The 24,225-nt window shown below is 50.4% G+C and overlaps 1 protein-coding gene across 2 annotated transcripts; it reads left to right on the top strand.

The window, feature by feature from the left end:
• Nucleotides 1-1,078: 1,078 nt before the first annotated feature.
• AKR1B1 (aldo-keto reductase family 1 member B) lies at nt 1,079-18,199 on the top strand. Of its 2 annotated transcripts, none has more exons than XM_065939256.1 (10): nt 1,079-1,211; nt 9,809-9,976; nt 10,648-10,764; nt 11,774-11,851; nt 12,163-12,285; nt 12,778-12,884; nt 13,197-13,278; nt 13,832-13,915; nt 15,724-15,806; nt 17,803-18,199. In XM_065939256.1, exons 1-10 carry the CDS (start codon nt 1,146-1,148, stop codon nt 17,843-17,845), a joined length of 951 nt encoding a protein of 316 aa, XP_065795328.1. In that variant the 5' UTR covers nt 1,079-1,145; the 3' UTR covers nt 17,846-18,199. The 2 variants fall into 2 exon arrangements, with proteins under 2 accessions (XP_065795328.1, XP_065795327.1); XM_065939255.1 differs by lacking the exon at nt 1,079-1,211 and adding an exon at nt 1,632-1,784.
• The last annotated feature ends 6,026 nt before the right edge of the window (nt 18,200-24,225 follow it).

The raw sequence follows: 24,225 nt of genomic DNA, 5'->3' as shown, positions 1-24,225 counted from the left end.
CCTCTGCATGTTTTGGATTAAGCTCATCAGGGATTCCTAACCTCAAGAGAGGCTGGCTTTAGGAGAAAAAGTTGCTGAATCACCTTCAGTGTGCACAAGCAGCTCACATCTAGGGCGGAGTGTGAAGATAGCCCTAGGAGGCTCCACACAGGCTGCTGCTGCTGCTAAGTCATTGCAGTCCTCTCCGACTCTGTGCGACCCCATAGATGGCAGCCCACCAGGCTTCCCCGTCCCTGGGATTCTCCAGGCAAGAACACTGGAGTGGGTTGCTATTTCCTTCTCCAATGCATGAAAAGTGAAAAGTGAAGTCGCTCAGTCGTGTCCGACTCTTGGCGATCCCATGGACTGCAGCCTACCAAGCTCCTCTGTCCATGGGATTTTCCAGGCAAGAGTTCTGGAGTGGGTTGCCGTTGCCTTCTCCTAGATAACACCCAAATCTCAAGCTGATGTTCTGCAACAAGATTGCAAACCATTTCTCTGGCGTGCACCTTAGTAAGCAAAGGGCGCTAAACTCCAGCAGTAGTAGTCAGCTCAGTTCAGTCGCTCAACCACGTCCGACTCTTGGCGACCCCATGAACTGCAGTACGCCAGGCCTCCTTGTCCACCGCCAACTCCTGGAGTTTACTCAAACTCATGTCCGTTGAGTCGGTGATGCCATCCAACCATCTCATCAGTGTGTTCCTACAAATTAAAGTCCTCGCTTTGGTCAAATTCCCCAAAAAACATGCTACTGGGCTTGAACAATAAACTTATCCTTCTGTGCTCTCAAAAAAAAAAAAAAAACACCAAAATTCCTTCCCGGGCTATTATTTACGGGAATTCTGTTACTTTTGCTAAGCATTCGCGTTTCCACGTGTCACAGCTGCTGGCGGTGCTCGGGGCGCCGCGTGGGGGTGTGGGTAAAATGCCCGCTTAAAAGGAATCCGGTGCCGCTAGGACCTAGTAGGAGGCGCTTCCTCGCAGAGCCCCCCGGGCTAACAGACGCGCGGCATCTGATTGTCGGGGCGGCCAATCAGAAGCCGCGCTTACCGAGCCAGACGCCCATCATACCCGCCCCTTCAGCCTGCCTCACCGGCTATTTAAAGAACCGCGCTGAGCCGCCTCTGTACGGTTCTCTGATCCGGGTCAGCGGAGCTCAAGCAGTCATGGCCAACCACATCGTGCTCTACACCGGCGCCAAGATGCCCATCTTGGGGCTGGGCACCTGGAAGGTAGGTGCCCCTGGCTAGCGTGCTCCGGGGCTCACTTAAGTGCTCGGCGCGGCCTGGGACCGGAAGGGACCGAGAGGGACCCTGAGCAGCGGCCCCCGCGGCGGACGCCAGACCTCGAGGGAGCCACGCTCGGGCTGGTCGGGTCCCGGCAGGATCTGGACCTGCGGTTCGGGAGCCCGGGCGCTGAGGCGGGCGGGACGCTCGCCTCGGTCTCGGACCGGGGGACTTACGGTGGGGTGGGGTGGGGTGGGGTAGGGAACGGGTGCTTGAGAATGGCTCGCGGGTGGCCGACCCCATAACCCCTCGTGCCTGCGATCCGCTGGAATCCGATCTCAGCTGGAAAGACAACTAGGGGGCGCCGATAGAAGGGAAGTTTTCCTGAGTCTCCGTCGTTGTGGCTCGGTGGATGGAGGTCGGGGAGGGGCGTTCCCGGAGATGGAGCAAAAAGGGGCGTGGGGCCCCGGCGTCCCTCGCCTAACCGCACCTGCGGGCGCCCGCGCCTTCTGCCTTTCTTCGAAATACTTGGTCCTTAACCATTTCCGGCTTTGCCCCCTCAGGAACAAGCATCCCAAGGTAAGCCTGGAGTCTGCAGGTAATTGAATTGGGCGGCACGAGTGTGCCCAGGACCTTTCTATTTCCACTGTCCCGAAACGCGCGGGTCGCTGAACTCCCGGAGGCCGGCGTCCCCCTCGGAGTGTCCTGTGCTGGACGAAGGAATCTACGGGGGTGCGGGTGGTTGAGGGGAGGTTCCCACCCATGCAAAACTGCGGGCTGGCATCGGTAGTTAAAACTGCCTCCGGAAACCTCGGCACCGCTGGAAGCTCTTCACAGCGTCCCCAGGAAAAGGTTAGGAGTAAAAATGGTAGTCTTGAGTATTTGACAGTTGGGGAGCAGTGAGTGAGGTTACGGGAGCCGAAGCAAAACCCCCAATTTTTAAACCGCTTGTAAGTTAGCTTGGGGTATTTTGTACATTATGTTCCACGGCTATGACTCGGGTTTTCCAGGAACTTTAAATATAGGACTAGGCATTGGCCTTTTGCACACTGACAAGGAAAGAAAAGATGGTAGAGATTAAGGGCACCTTGAAATGGTCTGAAAGAGACAGAGGATGATATTTATCTCTACCCTAAAGTCAGCAGCTGGAATCTTGTAAACATTCACTTGTCCTGGAGTTGCCTCTCACTGAAAATGTTTCTCGGACAAAGGAATCGGAATTATCTGTGCCTTGTGTTTCCTTCCGAAAGGCCAGTGGTGGCTCTAAGGGTGTAATTGAATTATGGCCATTGTACCAAGTTAAATTCGGTCTGTCGCAGGTTATTCTTTTGGAATGGATGTGAACAGACACTTTCTTGGCACTGGCAAATTACAATTTCTGAGGCAGGACACAGACATACACGTGTCACTGGAACAAAACCACCACCTCACTGAGCCTTATAAAATTGGGACTTAAGGTCCATTGTTTCAAAATCAGTACTCTGGGGGTAAATAAGGAGTAAAAGTTTATTTAAAACTACAGCTTTAAATCATTTGCTTGAGCTCTTAAAACCTACCCCCAAAGCTGTATATTTAGTTAAGATAGCTCTATAAATCTGTACGTTTAGATCATTCACTCGAGTAAGTTCGTTGAGTGTAAGCGTAGCATCTGACTTGGTCACAAACTATTTACGGAACTGTTCACAGAGCCTGGTAAATGATAGGTATCCTAAGGATAACATGTCGAATTAGTATGAAGAAGTAAGATAATTTCAGATTTGGGGGAGTGGGTGAGGAGTTGAAGTTGTTTGGAACCGTGTAGAGGCATGATAGGGGAGGTGACGGGGAAATAAATGGTTTAAGATGGGCTTGGAGTAGATTTCCCTCTTTATAAGGAAAAGTATGTGAATAGTGTTTGATACCTTTCCCCTGTTAGTGTAAAATATATATTCTCACAGATGCTGGACAGAAATGGGGTGACCTAAATACCATTTGCTTATCTTTGTAAGAACTGGGGGAGGCCCTGAGAGTGGGGGCAGTTCCTGGTTCCTGTGGGTCTTCCATATCATGGTGGCTGTATTGTATCCTTCGGACCCTTGGCAGGGCTCTGGGAGTCTCCAGTCAGTTACTTTGAAGGTCCTCGGACTCCCCCTCCTCTCCTTGGAGGTGAAGGTTTCAGCCCACTGGGAGAACATCTTGATCTCCAAGCCCATGAGGCTTAGAGGCCATTTCCCCTTGGCAGGCTTGCCTTCCCCAGTGGACAGTAAATAAGCCACGGGCATTGTATTCCCAGGAAGTGGCTGAAACAGATTACTTCTGATGCTGACCAGTGTCCTGTTGCTGATAAATGTTTGGAACTAGCTGAAAACTTGTTGATGGTAAATGGCCGTCGTAATTCACCTACATACTCCAAGCCTAGGAATGGAGGACTGTTTTTCTCAGCTGCTTTTCCGTTGTCTTCTGCCCGCACCCACGAGCCTTTGAGACATTTCCCCCTAAATGTCCCCCACCCAATGAAAATTCAACATCACAGACAGACGGTACATCTGTGTGTGTCCTGTGACCCTTTGATAGGCCACAGAACATTTTATAAGCTAAGTGCTTTTGTTTTTGCCTCCAACAAACCAGTTTTTGCCTCTTTGAGGGAGGTTGAGAACACTTCCTTTAGGAGAAAATGCTGAGAAAGAACTCAGGCCAAGCTCTTGATGGCCTGGGATCCCGGGCTAGAAGAGTCGGAGCTAAACCAGTAGCTTGTCTTTCTGATCACCTGCTTCATCTCCCTGCAGGCCTCCACCTGCAGCTCTTCAAGAGCAAAGATACTTAAATAAGTCCAGCCTGCACAGGGCCAGCCCTGGGCCACCCCCGTTGCAACCAAGTGGAGACAGTGGTATAATTTAGGACAGCTGGATTCACAGCGAGTGAAAGTTAATCTCAGTTTTCTTGTTGGTTTGTGTTTGTGGCCAAACCTGGTTGTGAGCTTTGGTGGGAAAAAATAGCCACAATGGACTGTTTTCATGTGATAAGGCGACAAAAAAGATCCTTCTTCAGCAGTCTGCTCTTTATCATATGAAATTGTGGTTTACATTATTAAACTGTAGATTTGGACGTAATTGAACATGAGCCAAATGAGGTTGGCTTATCTACACCAAGCAATGAAAGCTCCCCTGTTGAGGTGAAGGACTGGACATTGTTGTCATTCTCTGGATTCTCCCAGATGCTTATTCTATTGGAGTCTTATGAGTGGCAGATTTGAAGTCTTCTTGGTACAAAACCGTCGGATACGGGCATTGTGTGTAAGCACAGGGCAGGCAAGCTGGCCCAGCTTGCTCAGGTTTCCCCAGACCTTATTGTCCACTGATTAAATTGGAGCAGGGTATAAACCTTTTCAGTCTCCAGAGTACCTTTACCTTCAATATCAGGATACCTTTTTGTTGTTTTGTTTTGGGAGGGTTTCTGTTTGTCTGCTTTTGGGCTGTATCACATGACATGTGGGATCTTAGTTCCTGACCAGGGATCGAACCAGTGCCTCTTTATTGGAAGGGCAGAGTCTTAACCACTGACTCTCGAGGAAGTCTCACGTTTTGGTTATTAAGGTGATGAATTGCAAACAAGAATATTATTTGTAAATAGGACAAATCAAGACTGGGACAGTTGCCTACTGTCCATTTCTTTGTGCTTTTCCAGCAACCCCCAGGGGTTAGTAAACCGCAGCCCATTTTTATAAGCAGTTTTATTAGAACACATTTCACTCCTTTACATATTGTTTTTGCAGCAGCAGAGTTGAGCAGGTGTGACGAGACTCTTTGGCCCACAAGATCTAAAATATTTTCTGTCTGGCCACTTAACAGAAGAAGTTTGCCAATTTCTCTTCCAGAAGTTTCTAATAAATTAGCCAGAAGTTGGAATACATTTTGAGAAATTTGGTCACAAATGTCTGTTTAGCATACATGTAGTTGAAATGCTTTATATACAATGAGAAGCAGAAAATTATGACGTCACTAGTATTTTAAACAAAACTGATAATTAAAAAGTAAGGTTAGTTTTTTTTTAATGTAGGTTGAGCTTCTCTGAAGTGAAGCTGGTTTAATCCGAAGAGGTTAAACAATGCTTTTCAGTGACAACTTTTCTCTGACGTGTTACATTTCAAGGCCTTAGAGGTTGATGCCCTGTTTGTTTTATCAATCAAAGTTTACATCAAAAGTTATGGTTACCTATTTTTGCTCCAAGTTTATCATGGCGCACTGTTAAACTTCTTACCCCCGTTTTTTCCCCCTCAACGTGAAGTCTCCTTTATTCCTACCCCCCTTCTTCATTACAAAAGTGATACCTGCTAACTGAAGAAAATATTTTTAAAAAGTCAGAAAGAACACAGTCTTCTCTTTCCAGACATCTGCATGTTAAAACTACAAAGGAGTCAATCTCTGAGATCCTGTTGTTTGTTGGTTTTTTTTTAAACCAATGACACTGTTTTATAACCTTTGTTGTTTGAGCTGTGTGTTGGTAAGTTGAGTCTAACTCTGCGACCCCATGGACTTTGTAGCCTGCCAGGTTCCTCTGTCCATGGAATTCTCCAGGCAAGAATATTGGAATGGATTGCCATTCCCTTCTTCACATTTGGAGCTGTAGTATTTTTGTTGTTTGCTTGCTTGCTTGCTTCTGGCTTGCAGAGGGAATAGAGGGAGGGATATTAAGGTGCCTAGCAGCACGAGGAGAAGGCACTGCCACCCCACTCCAGTCCGCTTGCCTGGAAAATCCCATGGACGGAGGAGCCTGGTGCGCTGCAGTCCATGGGGTCGCTAAGAGTCAGACACGACTGAGCGACTTCACTTTAACTTTTCACTTCCATGCATTGGAGAAGGAAATGGCAACCGTCTCCAGTGTTCTTGCCTGGAGAATCCCAGGGACGGGGGAGCCTGGTGGGCTGCCGTCTATGGGGTCGCACAGAGTTGGACACGACAGAAGCGACTTAGCAGCAGCAGGAGCTCCAAGCAGAGCGGAAGATGATTGGGTTTTAAAGGGAGAGGAGAGAGAGAGACATGGATAGTAATTATTCGAGTTAGGACTGCCTGGCCTGAAGTGTTACGTGAAAAGGAAATAGGCCCAGTTTGTGGTACTGATGGGGGGCTCTCAGGGGTAGAGACGTGTCAGCGACATCACTTGGTACCATCAGCTAGAACGTTGTCCAGTTGCTGCTCAAGCTCAGAGGTCTAAATTCTGAGGGGATGGGCATGGGCAGCTGTGCCCAAGTCACAGGGCAGATTAGTGGCAGAAGTGAGTGTCAAACATGATTTCGCCTATGTGATTTGTATACTTTGGTTATTTATAACTTGGGTATTTCCTCTGCTGGTTTTCTGTGGATTTCCTGTTAGATGTATAGAAACATATTTTCGTGATTATCCTCTTTTCAAAGTCTCAGTCTGAACCCCCGCCTTGGGTTTGCAGTTTTCAGTGTGGCCAGGGGATGAGGAGATGGTGTAATCGTGTGTTGGCATTCCCAAGTTTATTGAGCCTTTTTTTTTTTTAAATCAGATCTCTAAGTGGCTGCTTCATTAGTGATGAGGAAAGTTAGTTTAGTCTCCTCCTGGGGAGGGTTCTGGGTAATTAGTACAGAACGTAGTTTGTAGATTCTGGTACATTTTCATCCCAGAGGATGGTTTTCCAAGCCCGGGTGACTGGTCCTCTCCCTGACCAGTGTATCCCTTCCTCCAAGCACAGACCTCTGACCCAAGGCTGGCCCTCAGGTCCTGGTGCCAGGGTTCGAACCCCGGCATCTCTTTCTCACTGCTCGATCATGGGCCAGTTTCGTAAACTCCGCACCTTCATTCCCTAATCCACAGAGATAACGGATACCCAGGGTTGTGGTGGAGATGCAATTCATTGATACACTTAAAACTAGTGAAGACTGATCCATAATAAGTGGGAGCTGTTGTTACTTTCTCTCCGAGCCATTGAGCGCTGCACACCACGCGGGTCAGGTTCCATTTGTGACAGGACCTGCCCTGGCACAAGCCTGCTACTAACCGCATGCCTGTCCCCAGGCTGGCCCTGGCCTGCCCAGCCCAGGCGAGAGCTGTTGTCCCACTGGACACAGGGCTGGTGGCCCCAGGCAGCCTTCCCCCACCACCACCACTGCAAAGATGTCTCCAGAAAGGGGAAGCCAGCATGTAGTATCCATTCACTGGAGTCCTCTTATGGGTTGCCACAGCTTGTACGTATTGAATTTGTAAATGCCCAACAGTCCTTGCTTCTGCTCCTCATTGTCCTATGAAAGCAGTTTGGACTCAACTTCTTAGCACATGCTTTCCAACTAATCAGTCTTCTCTGTCCGGGCAAGGGTCGGGGAGCCACAGCTTCTTGCTGACCTCTTGTAGGTCATTTCTGTCCTTGGCTCCTCTATAAAAGCATCACAAGAACTTTTTTTTTTTTTTTTCAAAGTTTTGAGTCCATTGTTCAGCAGCCTTGATTATCCTACTCGGCACTCTTTTGGTCCCAAGGAACCAAATAACCAATTTAATCTTAAGCAGGAAAGAAAATGTGTTGGGGGTGGGGAGTCACTGACTTGGAGGATGTCAGGAGTACCAGAGCCAGGGCTATGAAGGATGTGGCCAGGAGCTGTCTCTCGTCCACTCTTCATCTGCCCGTCAAACCCCGCTTCCGTCTAGCACCTCCTGGCACACGTGTTCCCCGCACAGAGACGCCAGCAGAATGAAATCTTGTCCTGGGAGTGACGGCCGAAGTCCAAAGATGGAATCCCATGGGCCTGCCTGGGGTCGTGTCTCAGGCTCTGGACCAGTCTCTGTGGCACCTGCAGTGCATGGCCGGGCCTCAGAAAGGTGCCTGCTCTCTGCCTGGGGTTGGGGGCAGTGAGCTGCTAGGCCGGCACAGAACACAGCCCCACAGAGAAAGTCCAGCCAGGGTACCTTCAAGCCTGAAGAAAGTTGATGGCGTGCTGGAGTCCCCGACCCGGGTCTCCGTATGCCACCTGGCTTTCTCCTGGGAAGGGGTGTGCTCTGCTCTCATCAGCGACAGCAGTGCCTAGGGGGCCCCAGGAACACTGTGGTATTTCTGGCCGCGCTGAGGTTCCCTGCCCTGTTCCTTTCACCATGAAGGGTGGGGAAGACCGCAGGTACAGCTTGGGTCCTCCGGGGACCTAGGAGATGGCCAGGTCGTCTGAAGATGTCTGATGTCTCACCCGAGGTCAGCATTGCCCGTCTGCCCCCTCCTGCTCCCTCCGGGGTGGCGAGTGAGCTGGGCGAGCTCACGGCTCGGTCCTGCGCTTCTCTGCCTTCCTCTGTTCGCAACAGCTGATATCAAAACAGCAGATGTCTGCAGCTGCTCATGGCCCCCGGGGAGTTCCCCTGCTCATTCTTTTCTACCCCAGCTCCCTGGAGGAATGTGCCCTATTCACCCACCAGTCCGCTGCACATGTGTTTGTTTTCCACCTCTCTGGTCCAAGCAGGAATGTTGTGGAGATGGGTTTGTGTACAGTCAGGCTGGGCGCTGGATGGAGGGGTGGTGCTGTGCCTTCCTGCTCACCCAGATACACAACGTGGTCCAAGCAGGGGCAGCGTTCAGTCTTTATGCAGCTCTGACCACAAACCACATGGTGGTCTTCCACGGCTCCCACTTCCCACTCCTGTCAACTCCTTCCTGTCCGCTCAATGCCTCTGAGCGGCCACTTCCCACCTCCACCTCTTAAGCAGATTCCTACACAGTGAGATTTGAGCACAGACCTGCGAACCTGCAGCAGTCGTGTTTTTGACTTTGATACTCCCCAAACTGCGTAAAAACAAGTGATGACCAACACCAGAATCTACCTGTGGAAGGAGAAAATAAGTCACAGGCATTCACTGACAGAACTTGAGAACCAAACGGGAATTGGGGTGACTGTTTAACAGCGGTTTTGAAGTATTTTTGAGTTGTTTGAAAGCAGTGGTATCCCTCATTGTCTTAGGAACCTAACAGATTGAGATACTCTGGGCTTTTGTTTATACAGTTCAGTTCAGTCGCGTCTGACTCTTTACGAGCCCATGACTGCAGCACGCCAGGCTTTCTTGTCCATCACCAACTCCCAGAGCTTGCTTAAACTCATGTCCATCAAGTCGGTGATGCCATCCAACCATTTCATCCTCTGTTGTCCCCTTCTCCTCTCAATCTTTACCAGCATCAGGATCTTTTCCAGTGAGTCAGTTCTTCACATCAGCCAGCCAAAGTATTGGAGCTTCAGCTTTAGCATCGGTCCTTCCAATGAACACCCAGGACCGATCTCCTTCAGGATGGACTGGTTGGATCTCCTTGCAGTCCAAGGGACTCTCAAGAGTCTTTTCCAACACCACAGTGAATTGTTTATACAGTGATTTGTAAATCAACAGATGCTGAACAAACACGGAAGCTAGGGGCTTTGGCCCAGCTAGTTAAGGTGATCTGTGCTGCTAATAGAGGGTGGTCAGATTCTCCCAAAGTGAAGCACTGGCGTCTCACCTTGAGTGGCCTGGCTTTACGGGCCTTGAAGGAACAGGAGCCGCTGAGGAGCCCGGGTTCCCATCCTCCTGGCTTGTGTGCAGACTGTGATTTGTTTCATTTTTGGTCTTATCCCCATTCCTTCCATTTCCTGTTTCTTTCAGTCCCCTCCAGGTAAAGTGACGGAGGCTGTGAAGGTGGCGATTGACCTTGGGTACCGTCACATTGACTGTGCCCACGTGTACCAGAACGAGAATGAGGTGGGTTTGGCCCTCCAGGCAAAGCTGCAGGAGAAGGTGGTGAAGCGTGAGGACCTCTTCATCGTCAGCAAGGTACCCCGTCCCACAGGGGAGCCTGAAGGGAGGGTTCTCGTCCATGTTCATCCAGGGCAGCATCTGTTTAGGGGCCAAGACCGCACCCTGGGGTCTTTGAACACAGCTAGGGTTATCACCCAGCAGGTGGTTCTTCCTGGGCAAATGTGTGACTCGGGGCCATACCCAAGGCCATGTGGGCCTGTCTGTTGGATGGTCATTCCACTGGGACCCACTGGCTGGAGCCCTTGCTGATGAGGCCAAGGCTATGGGTTGGCACCCCCTTTCCAGAGGGTTACCTCTGAAAATAGGACTTGGTTCTCCTCTGCAGACTGCGCTCTCTTGGTGGTTCCCAAGATATACCGGGTGGGAGGGTGAGGCTGGCCCCACAAAGACCAGCCTGGTGGGAAAATAGGCCCTGAGAACTATGTTCAGGGCCTGGGGCTGGCTTGCCAACCTGCCCGTTCCATTTTATGCCTTCAGTTTGGTCCTCCTGAAAGGGTTCCTTGACCTGATTATCCTCCCTTCCTTTGGGAAGTTAGGATTCACGTGTGCAATGGAATCTCTGTCCCCACCGTTGACAGCGTCACGGTGAAGTGGGTGGGTTGTGGGGTGCGGAAAGCGAGTCCCCTGTCCCCAAGCCATCTGGCTCCCGGCCTGCGGGCTAAGACGTGTTCCCTCCCCGGCTTCAGCTGTGGTGCACGTATCATGATAAGGACCTGGTGAAAGGTGCCTGCCAGAAGACGCTCAGCGACCTGAAGCTGGACTACCTGGACCTCTACCTCATCCACTGGCCCACGGGCTTCAAGGTAGGGGCTCAGGGGTCGCCAGTGGCATCGCCCTCCGCTGTGAGCAGGTCCCAAGCAGGTAGACCCTCTGTGTGTGGCCCTGCCACTGCACTCGAGGTGCGGTCCCTAGACCAGCAGCAGTGGCCTCGCCTTGGAGCTTGTTAGAAGTCCGCCTCGGGCCCCACCCAGCCCTCTGACCCAAACCAAGGATGGCTCACGTGCACATTTCAGAGTTGGAGGAGCACCACTCTTTGTTATTTGGTAATTGGGTAAACTTCAACCTTTGCGACTGTGAACAAAGGCTGAGGTGACACTCCTGCCCGTAAGGTGGCGTCATCAGCTACCACGGCTCCCCACCACCTCAGGCACCTTCACATGCACACACACGCACGCACATATATATGCATGCACCCTGCACTTAATGCATGTGTTTTCCTGTATTCCATACACATGACATCCTGCAGAAGCTTGATAAACCTCGACAACCTTCCTCTCGACACACAAGAACTCTAGTTATTCCATCCTTAACCTCCATTCTAGCCACAGGCTCATTTTTCTGCTTCATCAGCCAGTGTGAAAGCATTCAGGTTTTACCCTGAAGCTCTTATTTTATTGCACTGTGGTGTATCCGGGCATGACTTGCATCCTTTGTTTTTTTGTTTTTTTTTTTCACAATAAGCTGGCGAGGCTCAGCGAGGTGGTGGTTTTGTAGGCTTGGGTCCAGCCAGGACATGGGCCCTGGGTCCCCCCCTATCCACACACCCCCGTCCACGGCAGGCTTCATCTCACTGACCGGGAATTCTCCATCTCCACACGATCAGCAGTGCCCACCCGCCTGATAGAAAAGGGGTCTGGAGGCTTCAGGAGCTGTCTGCTATTTCTTTTTCCCAATGACACGGATTTGCCCTTGATTAGCATCTGAAAACAGCTGTTGCAGTTTAGAGTAATTGTTTTAGAACTTAGCTTTCCACAGTGCATCTACCCTAGCAGATCTCTGCAGGTCTGTGATTGTTTTTGATTGTTACTGCAGCCTGGGAAAGACTTCTTCCCGTTGGATGAGGACGGCAACGTGATTCCCAGTGAGAAAGATTTCGTGGATACCTGGACGGTAAGGCAGCTCCTGGCTTGGCCTCCCCTTTCTTGCAGGCTCCCTGGCCTCCTTGTAAGGGACCAGGCGTGAATGACCTACTCCACTGTTTCTTTTCCCGTGATTGTTACTCTGTCACTGTTGTGGCTCTTCCTGCCTCATTAAAGCCATCCTGGCTTTTGTCTTGATGCCTCTTATCTTCCGAAAGATCTGACTTGCTGGCACTGAATAATAAAGGCATGACCTGTTAAGCTGGCTGGTGCAAGATGTGCTTCTGGTCCTTGTCCTTCTGGGCGCATGTCAGCAGCAGGCAGACCCTCTTTGGTTTCTAGGCCATGGAAGAGCTGGTGGATGAAGGGCTGGTGAAAGCTATTGGAGTCTCCAACTTCAACCATCTCCAAGTGGAGAAGATCTTGAACAAACCTGGCTTGAAATACAAGCCGGCGGTTAACCAGGTAATGTCAGCAGGGAGGCTGGTGTGCGTGGGAGACTGTTGTGTGACCCTCAGATGCTAGCTGTGCCTTGTTAATCACATCACCCGGAGGTGGGTCCCTGGGCGCTGGCAGAGTCCTGAGTCATGGCTCAGAAAAGACGGTGTCACATCCGAGAGTGAAACTTGCAGGAGAGAAGGGTTTTGAGCCTGGCTTGTGATGACTCAGAGTCTTGAGATGAGCTGTGTGCAGACATTGACATCCTCAGACCTGTCACAGTTGATAAATGGCCAAAGCCAGAAAAAACCCTCGAGGCCCGTGGCCATGGTAACAGGACTAGGATCCTTAATGTCAAGAACACTAGCTGGGAAGCAAGAGTTGTCACTGCCCATCCAGGAGATGGGATTCGGGTTTCCCATAACTTTCTGTCTGGAGGGAGGGGTCTTAGCCAGGGAAGACTTCCGGTGTGGCCCGTGCCCACAGGGTCAGCATCAACCCTCCCGTGTTTATCCGCAGATCGAGTGCCACCCATACCTCACTCAGGAGAAGTTAATCCAGTACTGCAACTCCAAAGGCATTGTGGTGACCGCCTATAGTCCCCTCGGCTCTCCTGACAGGCCCTGGTGAGTCTCCATGGGATAGTTCTCTTGTCAGTTGGCAGAGATTAGAAATGGCTGAAAAAGGAAAATCCGGCGTCAAGGAGAATGCTTCCGAGGTGATCGGGAGCCTCCTGTTGGGTTTCCTAGTCGGCGTGTCTAGTAGCAGGATGCCCCCTCTTTTTCCAAAGGGTTGTGAGTTTGTATCTGAGCTCTGAATCAGGAGGAGACTGGCGGGCTGCCCTCTGAGGTCGATGGACCTTAGAGTTAGGGTCACGGCTACCTTGAGTGGTGGTGACAGTGGTCACTCATGCAGACCATCTTGCTGTCTGTCTCCAGGGCCAAGCCCGAGGACCCTTCCATACTGGAGGACCCCAGGATCAAAGCGATTGCAGACAAGCACAATAAAACCACAGCCCAGGTATGGCCGTTTCCAGGCTCTCGTGACTGTTCCCAGAACGTCCTGCATTCGTGGTGGTTCCCGTTTGCCTGGAGGACCAAGCCCCATCAGCCCTCCCCAGACGTATAGCTTGGGTCTGGAAGCGTGGTAGCAAGGGCACAGAGGCCTGACTTGCATCTGGGCCTGACTTGCATCCTGTCCGACCATGTGGGGCTGGGGATGATCAGACCTGCCCCGCCACCTCTGAAGGCTACCACGAGGGTCCACACTCGCCCCTATTTGGGAAAGCCCGTCTCTGCTCACAGAAGGGCTCAGCTGTGTGCTCCCAAAGGCTAGTGCGAGCTCCTAGACAGGGAGTAACATACAGAGAGACATGGAGGCTGAGAGCTGGGCTGGGGGTTGGGACCTTAGCACCTCCGTTCCTCCTTACAGGGCGTGAGGCATCACCCCTGAGCTGCTCTCCTCACTGTGAAGTTCTGGGGTTTCTCTCTTCGGGTGTGGGCTGGGGTGGGGTCAGGTTGGGCGAGTGGAAAGTGCAGAGCTGGACGTACGCGCTCGGCATCTCTTTGCACAGGTGCTGATCCGATTCCCCATGCAGAGGAACCTGATCGTGATCCCCAAGTCAGTGACGCCTGAACGCATTGCTGAGAACTTCCAGGTAAGTCCTGGCTGGTTGGCTCGGGGTCCCCTCGGTGGAGGAGGGGCCAGCTTTTCACCAGGCCTCTGGATGGTCATGTGTGGGCCCCCCGCCATCTCCTCTCGGGCAGGGAGCCCACGGTAGACGCGGGACACTGGTTCCTCGTGGGTGGCAGTGCTGCCAGGGCGGGCCCTGGGCCTTGTTGTACATGCACACACCTGTGCTGGGACTTCTCCGGGACTTGTCATTTGCCCGAGAAATGTTGCTCTTGAGTGATGCTGCTTGGATTTGCATCAGGACTCAGTTCCCCGTCTGTAAAACTGTCACCTGTTACAAGGGTTATCACGAAGATGAAATAAGATGCACACAGCACCGGGTACCTTTGTAAGCACTCAGGAAACACGGCTGTGCTGACAGCTCCGGGGCCTGCAGAGGCTTTGCAGGGCTCCAGTGAGGCATTCCATGCGGGCTTTCTGAGCACCTGCCAGAGCTGAGGAGGCCTTCTGACCTCACAGCCCCTCCCGCCCACCTGCCTGCCTCCCGCACCAGGGTCGGGGGCCGGGCCAGGAGACGGGCTCCCCAGGAGGGTCCCAGTGCCCCTGAGGCGAGCAGCTCTCGGTTTTCACCCAAGCCCTGGTTCCTGTGGCTCTGTTTCCAGGCAGAGCGACTGATCACGCCTGTTCCACTGGCCAGGGGCTGCGGCTGTAACACGAGCTGCTGGCCGCCTGGGGCCAGGCAGGGTGGGGGAGATAGATAAAGTGGTGAAATAGTATGAGAAAAACATACCCTGCTAGAGATGGATTTTTTTGTTTCCTCTTTTATTTTTTCAAAGTGTTGGAAAAGATACATTTTCATTAAAAAAAAAATTTTTTTTAAAGACCCACTTTTGTTATTTTTTAAACCTATTTACTTTTAATTGGTGAATGTGTTAGTCATTCAGCCATGACTGACCCTTTGCGACCCAGTGAAGAGTAGCCTCCTACATTCCTCTGTCCATAGGATTTTCCAGGCAAGAATATTGGAGTGGGTAGCCATGCCCTTCTCCAGGGGATCTTCCCGACCAAGAGATCGATCCTGGATCTCCCACATTGCAAGCAGATTCTTTACCATCTGAGCCATCAGGGAAGCCCAATCAGAGGATACTTGCTTTACAATATTGTGTTACATCCCCTTCCCTCGTTTTTAAGCTTCCAGGCCACATAGCATGTGGGATCTTAGCTTCCTGACTTGGTATCAAACCCTCGGCCCCTGCAGTGGAAGCACAGAGTCTTAATCACTGGCCTGCCAGGGAATTCTCTGGGCAGAGGTTTTGAAGTGAACTAAATAGAAAAAAAAAAAAAAACAAGTATCATTTTGCCTGGAGGATCTGGAAGGGAAAGGTCTGTTTTCATTGTTCATATACCCAGACAAAACATGTGCATTCTGAGTGGCCATGTAATAAACTTTCTCTGAGTTTAGTCTACCACCCTGCCCCTCTGCACAGCAGACAGCATCTCACCAGTGGTCCTGCCTGGAGCTGATCATATGCTTTCATATTCTGTGTTGGATTTTGTTGCTTAGTTGCTAAGTCATGTCCAACTGTTCTGCAACCCCATGGACTGTAGCCCACCAGGCTCTTCTGTCCATGGGATTCTCCAGACAAGAATACTGGGAGTGGGTTGCCATTTCCTTCTCCAGGGGATCTTCCCAACCCAGGGATCGAACCTGAGTCTCCTGCATGGGCAGGCAGGTTCTTTGCCGCTGAGTCGCCAGGGAAGCCCTTACCTGTGCTGGATAGCTGTTTACAGAGCTTCATGGGAGCTGTGGTTTCTATTTTGTTTTCTTTTCAGGTCTTTGACTTTGAACTGGACAAGGAGGATATGAACACCTTGCTCAGCTTCAACAGGGACTGGAGGGCCTGTGCCTTGGTGAGGTGAGTCCCGGGAGAGGCCCTGGAGGGATGCAGGTGAGAGGATAACTGCTGGAGGTCTTCCCACCCGGGTCCTGCTCGTGTAGCAGCTCTGGCTTGTTCACGTTACCTGGCCTTCTCCTCCGTGTGCTGCAGCGAGTGTTTACGGCATGTCAGCCGAGCCGCACTCAGCTCCAGGGGAAATGCCCGGCGCCCTGCCCTCGTCTCTCCTCGCCCTGTGCACTGGTGCCTAACCTGCAGTAACCTAGGGGCCAGACAGCTTCTTGTTGCTTTTTTTTTAAACTAGGGTATAGTTGCTTCATAATATTACATTAGTTTCTGCTGTATAAGGAAGTAAGCCAGCTATATGTCTCTATATATCCCCTCCCTCCTGCCCTGTCCCACCCATCGAGGTATTTTGACTTTTACTTTTCAAAATTGAGTGCGTCATATGAAACCAGATGATTCTAGGTGGCCCCTGCCCCACCTTCCTGGGAGAATTTCCCCGTGACTCTTTATCCATAAGGACTCGTGAGAGGGTTTCGGTCGGAAGACTGTGCTCGGGGCCCCCCAGCACCCCAGCTCTGATAGTGGGGCCACCTGGACCCCTCCAGTAGCCATGAGCTGGTTCCTTGTTCCCTCTGATTTGCAGTTTGGAAGGAGATGACAAGGAAGTAGGGTTTGGGTTTTTTTGTTTGTTTGTTTGTTTTCCTTTCTGTACCACTACACTAACTCAGCAAAGTTTAAAACACATTTCCTGCTTTCAAGAAGACTCTCCCCATCTTACATGGAGACTAAGAACCTGCTCTGTGACTGTATCGTCTGACCTCACCATTTCTTCTCTGTCCTCTCTGGCATTTACTCTCCTAATCAGAGTTTGAGCGTTCCCTCAGGCCAGCCCGGGTGCTAGCTGTCCTTCCAGCCCTTGCTCTCTCTCCAGCTCCTAGCTGGCACCCACTCCTCTGGCAGGTGCTCCCAGGTTTGCTTCTTGATTAACAACTCTCGCCTGAGCTTGGGGCAAGCCTTTGCCTGTGAGCGTGTGGCTGCCACGATGTGGCCACAGGCAGAGTTTAACACTGGCCCTCTCTGAGGTCCCTGTATGTGTTAATGTCACTGACCCTTTAGACATTAAAATCTTGTTTGAGCTAGTGGGCAAAGGAGAGAGAAGAGAGAAGTGAATCAGTCACCAAGTCCCATCCTTGTCCTTTGAGAACCACTCATTATTTGTTTAGTTTCCTTTCCCCTTCCCACTGCTGACACAGCGTGTGGTAGGGCGGCTGCTGCAGACCACTGATGTGTAATGGATTAGGAAAGAGTTATCTGCCCCAAGCAGGGTTCACCCTGGGGCCTTTCACACTCTTCCCAGCCAGGCTTTCCAACACTCTTTGCCTCCCACACAGGCCATAGGGCTATGAACCTTGGCAAACAACTCCTGTGTCTTTCCACCCCCAGCTCAAATGTCCAGCCTCTATAGCAAATCTTTAGTTGTTCATTTCAGCTCCCACTGGTCCCGGGAGGCCTCTGGGGATGACAGTGGCCTCTTGCTCCGTGTCTTCTCTGTATCTGTGAGTCTGCTTTTTTTTTTAATTGGCGGAAAATCGTTTTACAATTTTGTGTTGGTTTCTGCTGTACGCCGAGGGGAATCAGTCATAATTTTGTGTATATATATATATCCCTTCCCTCGAGGCTCCCTGCCCTCCCCCAACTCCAGCCCTCCAGGTCATCACAGAGCGCCAGACTGGGCTCCCTCTGTTATTTAGCAACTTCCCACTGACTATTTGTTTTACACATAATAGTGTATATATATGTCAGTGCTACTTTCTCCATTCGTTCCACCCTCACTTTCCTCTGCTGTATCCACAAGTCTGTTCTCTACTAGGTTCATCAGTACCATTTTTCTAGATTCCATGTATATGCGTTAATGTACAATACTCAAGACATCACTTCTATCTATTTGAAATTGGTTACGGTAGAAATCTGATCCAGGAAAGACTAATGTGTTCCTATTTTCTCCTGACAGCTGTGCCTCCCACCGGGATTACCCCTTTCACGAGGAGTTTTGAAGGAGTTTTGAAGCTGCAGGTGCCTGCCCTTGCCCAGGTGACCTGCCGTCTCCACTTCACTTCTCTTATGTGTATCGTAATTTGGCCTATGTCCCTCAGTGGTGGGTCATCGAGGGCTCGGCCAGCTTGGTGTTGGGTCCAGAGAGCAGAATCAGTAGATGTAGAAGTCTTTTCAGTTTTCCTTTGCCCTTCTAGTCTGGGGAACTGGGGAACATGCAACCCAAATACTCTTTTCTAAATTGAATTTACAAAATCAGAATAGTGCCTCTAACTGAGATTTTGATTGCTTGGAACTGTAATCCCTTCAGCTAGACTTTTCTTTGCCTCGAATAAAAAGTGCTCTTATGAGTTTGATGCTGTCTGTTTTGTTTTGGTTTGTTGAAACAGTACACCACCTTCTGTGCCCATCGACCCTCCTCCCAAGGTACCATACAGCTGGCCACTCAGCCCCACAACAGGAGGGAAGGACTTAGCATCTTAACACTTAGGACCTCAGTACTGCACCCACTTAGCTTTAGGGGGCTGGATCCCCTCCTGACTGCACATCAGACACCCCAGGGGCTTTGAATGCTAGCATGCTGGTCCTCATCCCTGGAAACTTAACCTAATTGGTCCAGGTGTAGCCAGGACATCAGGAGTTTGCAGGACCCCTGGGTGACCCTTGTGCAGCCAAGCTGAGAACGACAGCTCTAGGACCGAACCAGGACGTGAACCCGATTGTAATTTCACAGATTTACTTGGTTTTTTTCTCCTACCTGTGAAGGCCAATAGTCCTGTGGTTACTAAACAGCACCATTCACGAGAGACTGCTCTCAGGAGGTTCATTGTCTGGGGCAGAGGGAAGGAAAGCAGCAATAATTGGTAGCTGGGACCACTATAACAAAAAACCAGAGACTGGGTGGTTTGACAGAAATGTATTTCTCATGGTTCTAGAGGTCTGAAGTCAGAAATCAGGGTGCCAGTGTGGCTGAGTTCTTATGAGGGCCCTCTTTATGGCAGGTAGATGCCTACCTTCTCACCATATCTTCCAGGGATAGAAATGAAAGAAAGCTTTCCGGAGAGCCGACTCATTGGAAAAGACCCTGATGCTGGGAAAGACTGAAGGCGGGAGGAGAAGGGGACGACGGGATGAGATGGCTGGATGGCATCATCGACTCAGTGGACATGAATTGAGCAAACTGCAGGAGATAGTGAAGGACAGGGAAGCCTGGAGTGCTGTAATCCAGGGGGTCAAAAAGAGGCAGACATGATTGAGTGACTAACACTAACAACTGACAAAAGTGACAAAGGCCATGAAGGAGATTGGATAGACAAGTGTTGACTTCAAGTTTAATAAAGACAAGTCGCTTTGCTTTGCTCCTGGCTCTGTTTATTGGCTGACTAGCCGCTTTCATTTGGTGAAAGCTGTTTTGCAGGTGATCCATGGGTCAGATGGATAGCATTTAGTTGGGCAGCGTTGGTTGCTGGGTCTTACCCAGGGATGCAGGAGAATAGTCCAGCCCCCGAGTGACTGGGGTGGATCCAGGTGGGGGGCTCACCAGCTGGCAGCTCTGTACCTGGATCCCTACCCATCACTGTGGTCCAGTTCCCCCGCTTGGTAGGCAGGTCCCACCTTATCCCAAGTTGAACTGCAGACCTCCTGCATCACCCTTCAATCACCAGCACTGTGTGTCGCTCAGCCATGTCCAACTCTTTGTGACCCCATGAACTGTAGCCCACCAGGCTCCTCTGTCCATGGAATTATCTGGGCAAGAATACTGAAGCGGGTGCACATACCCTCCAAGGGATCTTCCCAGCCACCAAGAGCAGACTATCATTTTATAAAAGGTTGTGGTAAGTCCTCTGAGAACTAGTTCCCAAGCCCTGTTTCTCACGGTAGCAAGAGCTGGCTTAAGTGCTCTCTGAGAAAGCTTTGGGGTCATCACTAGTAAGAGATTTAAAATCAGATGCCTGCCTTCTAGGTCCCTGCTTAAAAACACAATCAAAACAAGACCATTTAGGAGCCAGCCAGGAGAACAAACCAGATAAAATACCCTCTGCTGACCTGCCTCCCTGCTTTCTAACCTACCTCCAGTTGTATCTGGTTTCCCTGGGGGGCTCAGATGGTAAAGAGTCTGCCTGCAATGTGGGTAGACCTGGGTTCGATCCCTGGGCTGGGAATATCCCCAAGAGAAGGAAATGGCAACCCACTCAAGTATTACAGCCTGGAAAATTCCATGGATGGAGAAGCCTGGAAGGCTACAGTCCAAGGGGTTGCAAAGAGTTGGAGAGGAATGGGCAACTTCCCTTTTCTTTTTCTTTTCCAATTGTATCTAAGAACTCTCACTTGCCTGGTGTGGAGGTAGAGGAAGGGGATTGAAACCTATCATGAAGGGCTGGGTCTGCATTTTGAAGATAAAATAGAGGAGTATTTGCAGCATAAGGCCTGAGCTGATAGACACCAGAGGGTCTCCATGGACAGAGATGCCGCTTCTCAGCCCACCCCTCCTCCTCTCGCCCATCCCCGGGCGGGTTGCAGCCCAGCCTCAGGACTCAGGTAAACCCCTGGTCCCAAGTGCAGTAACACTTCAGAGGCCAAGTTAGTGGCAGTTACAGACAATGGTGCGGGTCTTTGCTTTGAGGAGCTCTGTTGGGGCCCTGAAATACATTCACGGGTTTGGAGTTGGACCAAAGCAAAGTTCCAGGCAAAGAGTAGAATTGTTCAGATAATGAGACCAGCTGAAAGATGGAACAGAATTTGAATCGCATGGGTGATTAAGACCTGCTTGAAAGTCTGCCCTGAACAATAGTGGCGCAGGTTGAATACAGACAGCACGGTTGAAGGCCCGTGATTTCACATTTCTCAACACAACATCCTTCACGTGGACACAATTCCCAAAGAAGCTGTTTCAGTGCTGTGTCTGGCAGAGTCCTGGGCGTTCCCCCTCCAGGAAAAGCAAGTTGGGCGTATGGGTCAGTGTTGGGTTCAGTCCGGCCAAGGCTTTGGCGAGGGGCTGTCTCTGGAGGTTCATGGCTCCTGGGGTCCAGCCCTGAGTCATGTTTAGTCTTTCTGACCCTTGACTGCATTTTCTGGCTGTGCTGCAAGGAAGATGTGGGGCTTAGGATCCCCAAGGGGAGCCTCTCCTCTTTTCCTCCCCAGAGTTTGGCTTCAGGTCCTCCAGCCCAACTCCCAGCTAAGCCCGAGGGATCCCCAGTGTTGGTTTCCCTCGCCCTCCTGTCCGCAGTGCCTAGAACCGTGCCTGGGCACAGAGTGGGCGCTCGGGGACAGCACCCGCATGTGTGAGGGAGTTAACGTGTGAAGAGTTTATCTTAAAACAACTAGCAATGAAAGCCGTCTAGTGTGAAATCAGTGTATTTCAGACCCAAAGAGGGGCCGCTCAGTTCTGACTGGTGGCCCAAAATACATGAGAGGTAGCAAAGAGTTGTATAAATACAGACAGTGTCTTTTTGTTTTTTAAATAAGGTTGGCTGTGTCATTTTTAAAATTTATTTTGTCATCTTTGGTTGCGTTGAGTCTTTGTCACTGTGCGTGGGTTTTCGCTAGTTGTGGCCAGCAGGGGCTGTTCTCCAGTTGCAGCCCGCAGGCCTTAGAGCGCAAACTCAGGAGTTGAGGCGCACCGGCCTAGTTCCCCCACAACTTGTGGGGTCTTCCCAGACCGGGGATGGAGCCTGTGTCCGCTGCATTGGCAGGCAGATTCCTTACCACTGGACCACCAGGGAAGTCCTGGATGGACCGAATCTTCACGGCAGCTCTGCCCTTCCTAATCCACGACTCACCTCTATTCCTCCAGTCTACAAATGCTGCTCTCCTAGCAGTCAGGAGGATTAAGATTGTGAATGTGAAACTTATCTCCTGGGCTTTGCACATGGCCCTTGATACATGCTAGTCATCATCGTTGATGTTGTTCAGTTCAGTCGCTCAGTCATGTCCAACTCTTTGTGACCCGATGGGCTGCAGCACGCCAGGCTTCCCTGTCCATCACCAACTCCCGGAGCTTGCTCAAACTCCTGTCCATCGAGTGGGTGATGCCATCCAACCATCTCATCCTCTGTTGTCCCCTTCTCCTCCTGCCTTCAATTTTTCCCATCATCAGGGTCTTTTCCAAGGAGTCAGTTCTTCTAATCAGGTGGCCAAAGTGTTAGAGTTTCAGCTTCAGCATGTTAATTAATGTTAACATGATGTTAATATCATCATTAATACTATAACCATATTTGGCAAGAGAAGCAAGTCCCTGGCCCCACCCCACCCCCAGTTTGTGGATGGTGCCCTAGGGGTTGGAGCTGTGTCCAAAGTGAGGTTCTTCGCTCTGCATGACCAGCTCTTTCTCCACTGCCTGGACTCAGTCCAGCTTCAGGCCCAGAAAGGGCCACTCCTGGTACCTTAATCTGAGAGCAGCACAGTGTGAACTTCTGCTTCCAGCCTCGAGGACTGTGTTTCCTGGCAAGAAGGGTGAGCCCTGAAGAAAACGCTGCCCATGTGTTTGTAAGAAGTTGTTTTTTTCTTCCCATACTGATGGAGTCACAGAGAGTTGGAGATCAACTAACTCAGGGTCTTCCAACCTGTTTTTGGCAGTAGGCTCCTTTCTCTAAAATAAACCCTCTGTCTATCCTCAATATGTACACTAGATAAGAGGACAGCTGCTGTGGGTTAAGTGAGGGAGGAGTCTGGGAACCAAGTCAGTTATTATCCCGCTACACACAGGCCCTGGAACACAGTTTCTAAGCCTTGGGATTCAACTGTGTGTGTGTGTGTGTGTGTGTGTTTTAAACAATTATAATGTTTATTTCTAGCTCCGTTGGTAAAGAATCTGCCTGCACTGCAAGAGACCCCGGTTTGATTCCTGGATCAGGAGGATCCCCTGGAGAAGGGATAGACTACCCACTCCAGTATTCTTGGGCTTCCCTTGTGGCTCAGCTGGTAAAGAATCTGCCTGCAATGCGGGAGACCTGGGTTCCATCCCTGGGTTGGGAAGATAGATCCCCTGGAGAAGGGGAATGTTACCCACTCCAGTATTCTGGCCTGGAGAATTCCACTGAACTATACAGTCCATGGGGTCACAAAGAGTGGGACACAACTGAGCGACTTTCACTTGACTTCCCTGGTGGCTCAGACGGTAAAGTGTCTGCTTACAAGGAGGGAGACCCGGGTTCTATCCCTGGGTCAGGAAGATCCTCTGGAGAAGGAAATGGCAACCCACTCCAGTACTCTTGCTTGGGAAATCCCATGTATGGGGGAGCGTGGTAGGCTACAGTCCATGAGGTCTCAAAGAGTCGGACACAACTGAGCAACTTCACTTTTAACATTTATTTCACACAGTTGCTAGAGTCCAGGAATTTCAGTGGGGCTCAGCTGGGTGGTTTTGGATGGAGGAATCACTCAGCAAATACAACTGCTGTGACTCATCATGCTGAGGCTTGACAGAGGCTGGAGGGTCTCGTTCCAAGATGGCACACTCAGCCACTGGCAAGTCAGTACTAGTTATTGACAGGAGGCCTTAGTTTCTCCCCACATGCCCCTTTCCGTAAATCTGCTGTTCATGATGTGGTGGCTGACTCTCCCTGATGTGAGTGACCCAAGAGGGCACAAATGGGAAGCCACAGGTCTTCATTATCTAACCTCAGAAGTCAGACACCATTATTTCCACCAAAAATCAACCCCATTCTCTGGGACACCATGGAGGCTGGCTCCCACAAGTTACAAACCTAGAACTGCATGTTGTTTAGAACCAGGGAAGTCCTCAGAAGTAACAACAAGCATACGCATGATATTTCAAAAGAATATACAATCAGACTGGCACTTCCAGACAAGCAAACTTTTGGTTTTACAATAACAAAAAAACTCAGTATCAGAGAGTTGAAGAGACCAGTCAAAGCTCAGAGTGCGATTTTTAAAAAATTTACTGAAATAATACAGTGATTCACACTGTTTTATTAGTTTTGGGTGTACTTCCTGAAGGAGATGAAATCACTATCTCAAAGAGATATCTGCTATCCCATGTCCATTGCAGCTTTATTCCTAACGGACAAGACATGAAAACAGTCTAAGTATCTATCAATGGTTGAATGGAAAAATATATAGTAATGTATTTATTGATATTGATTATTGATATATTATTAAAATATATTCACGTATCAATTATTGTTGTTATTTAGTCACTAATGTCCGACTCTTTGCAACCCCATGGATGGTAATCCGCCAGGTTGCTCTGTTCGTGGGATTTTCCAGGCAAGAATATTGGAGTGGATTGCCATTTTCCTTCTCCAGGGAATCTTCCCAACATAGGGATTGAACCCACATCTCCTGCATTGGCTGGCGGATTCATTAATATATTAATATACACTGCTCATTGGGCTCACTTGCTCAGTCATGCCCAACTCTT

The sequence above is a fragment of the Muntiacus reevesi genome, chromosome 6 (genome assembly GCF_963930625.1).
Source record: "Muntiacus reevesi chromosome 6, mMunRee1.1, whole genome shotgun sequence".
NCBI classification, from domain to species: domain Eukaryota; kingdom Metazoa; phylum Chordata; class Mammalia; order Artiodactyla; family Cervidae; genus Muntiacus; species Muntiacus reevesi.
Note: the sequence above shows the minus strand (reverse complement) of the source record. Positions and strands in the feature narration are given on the sequence as shown.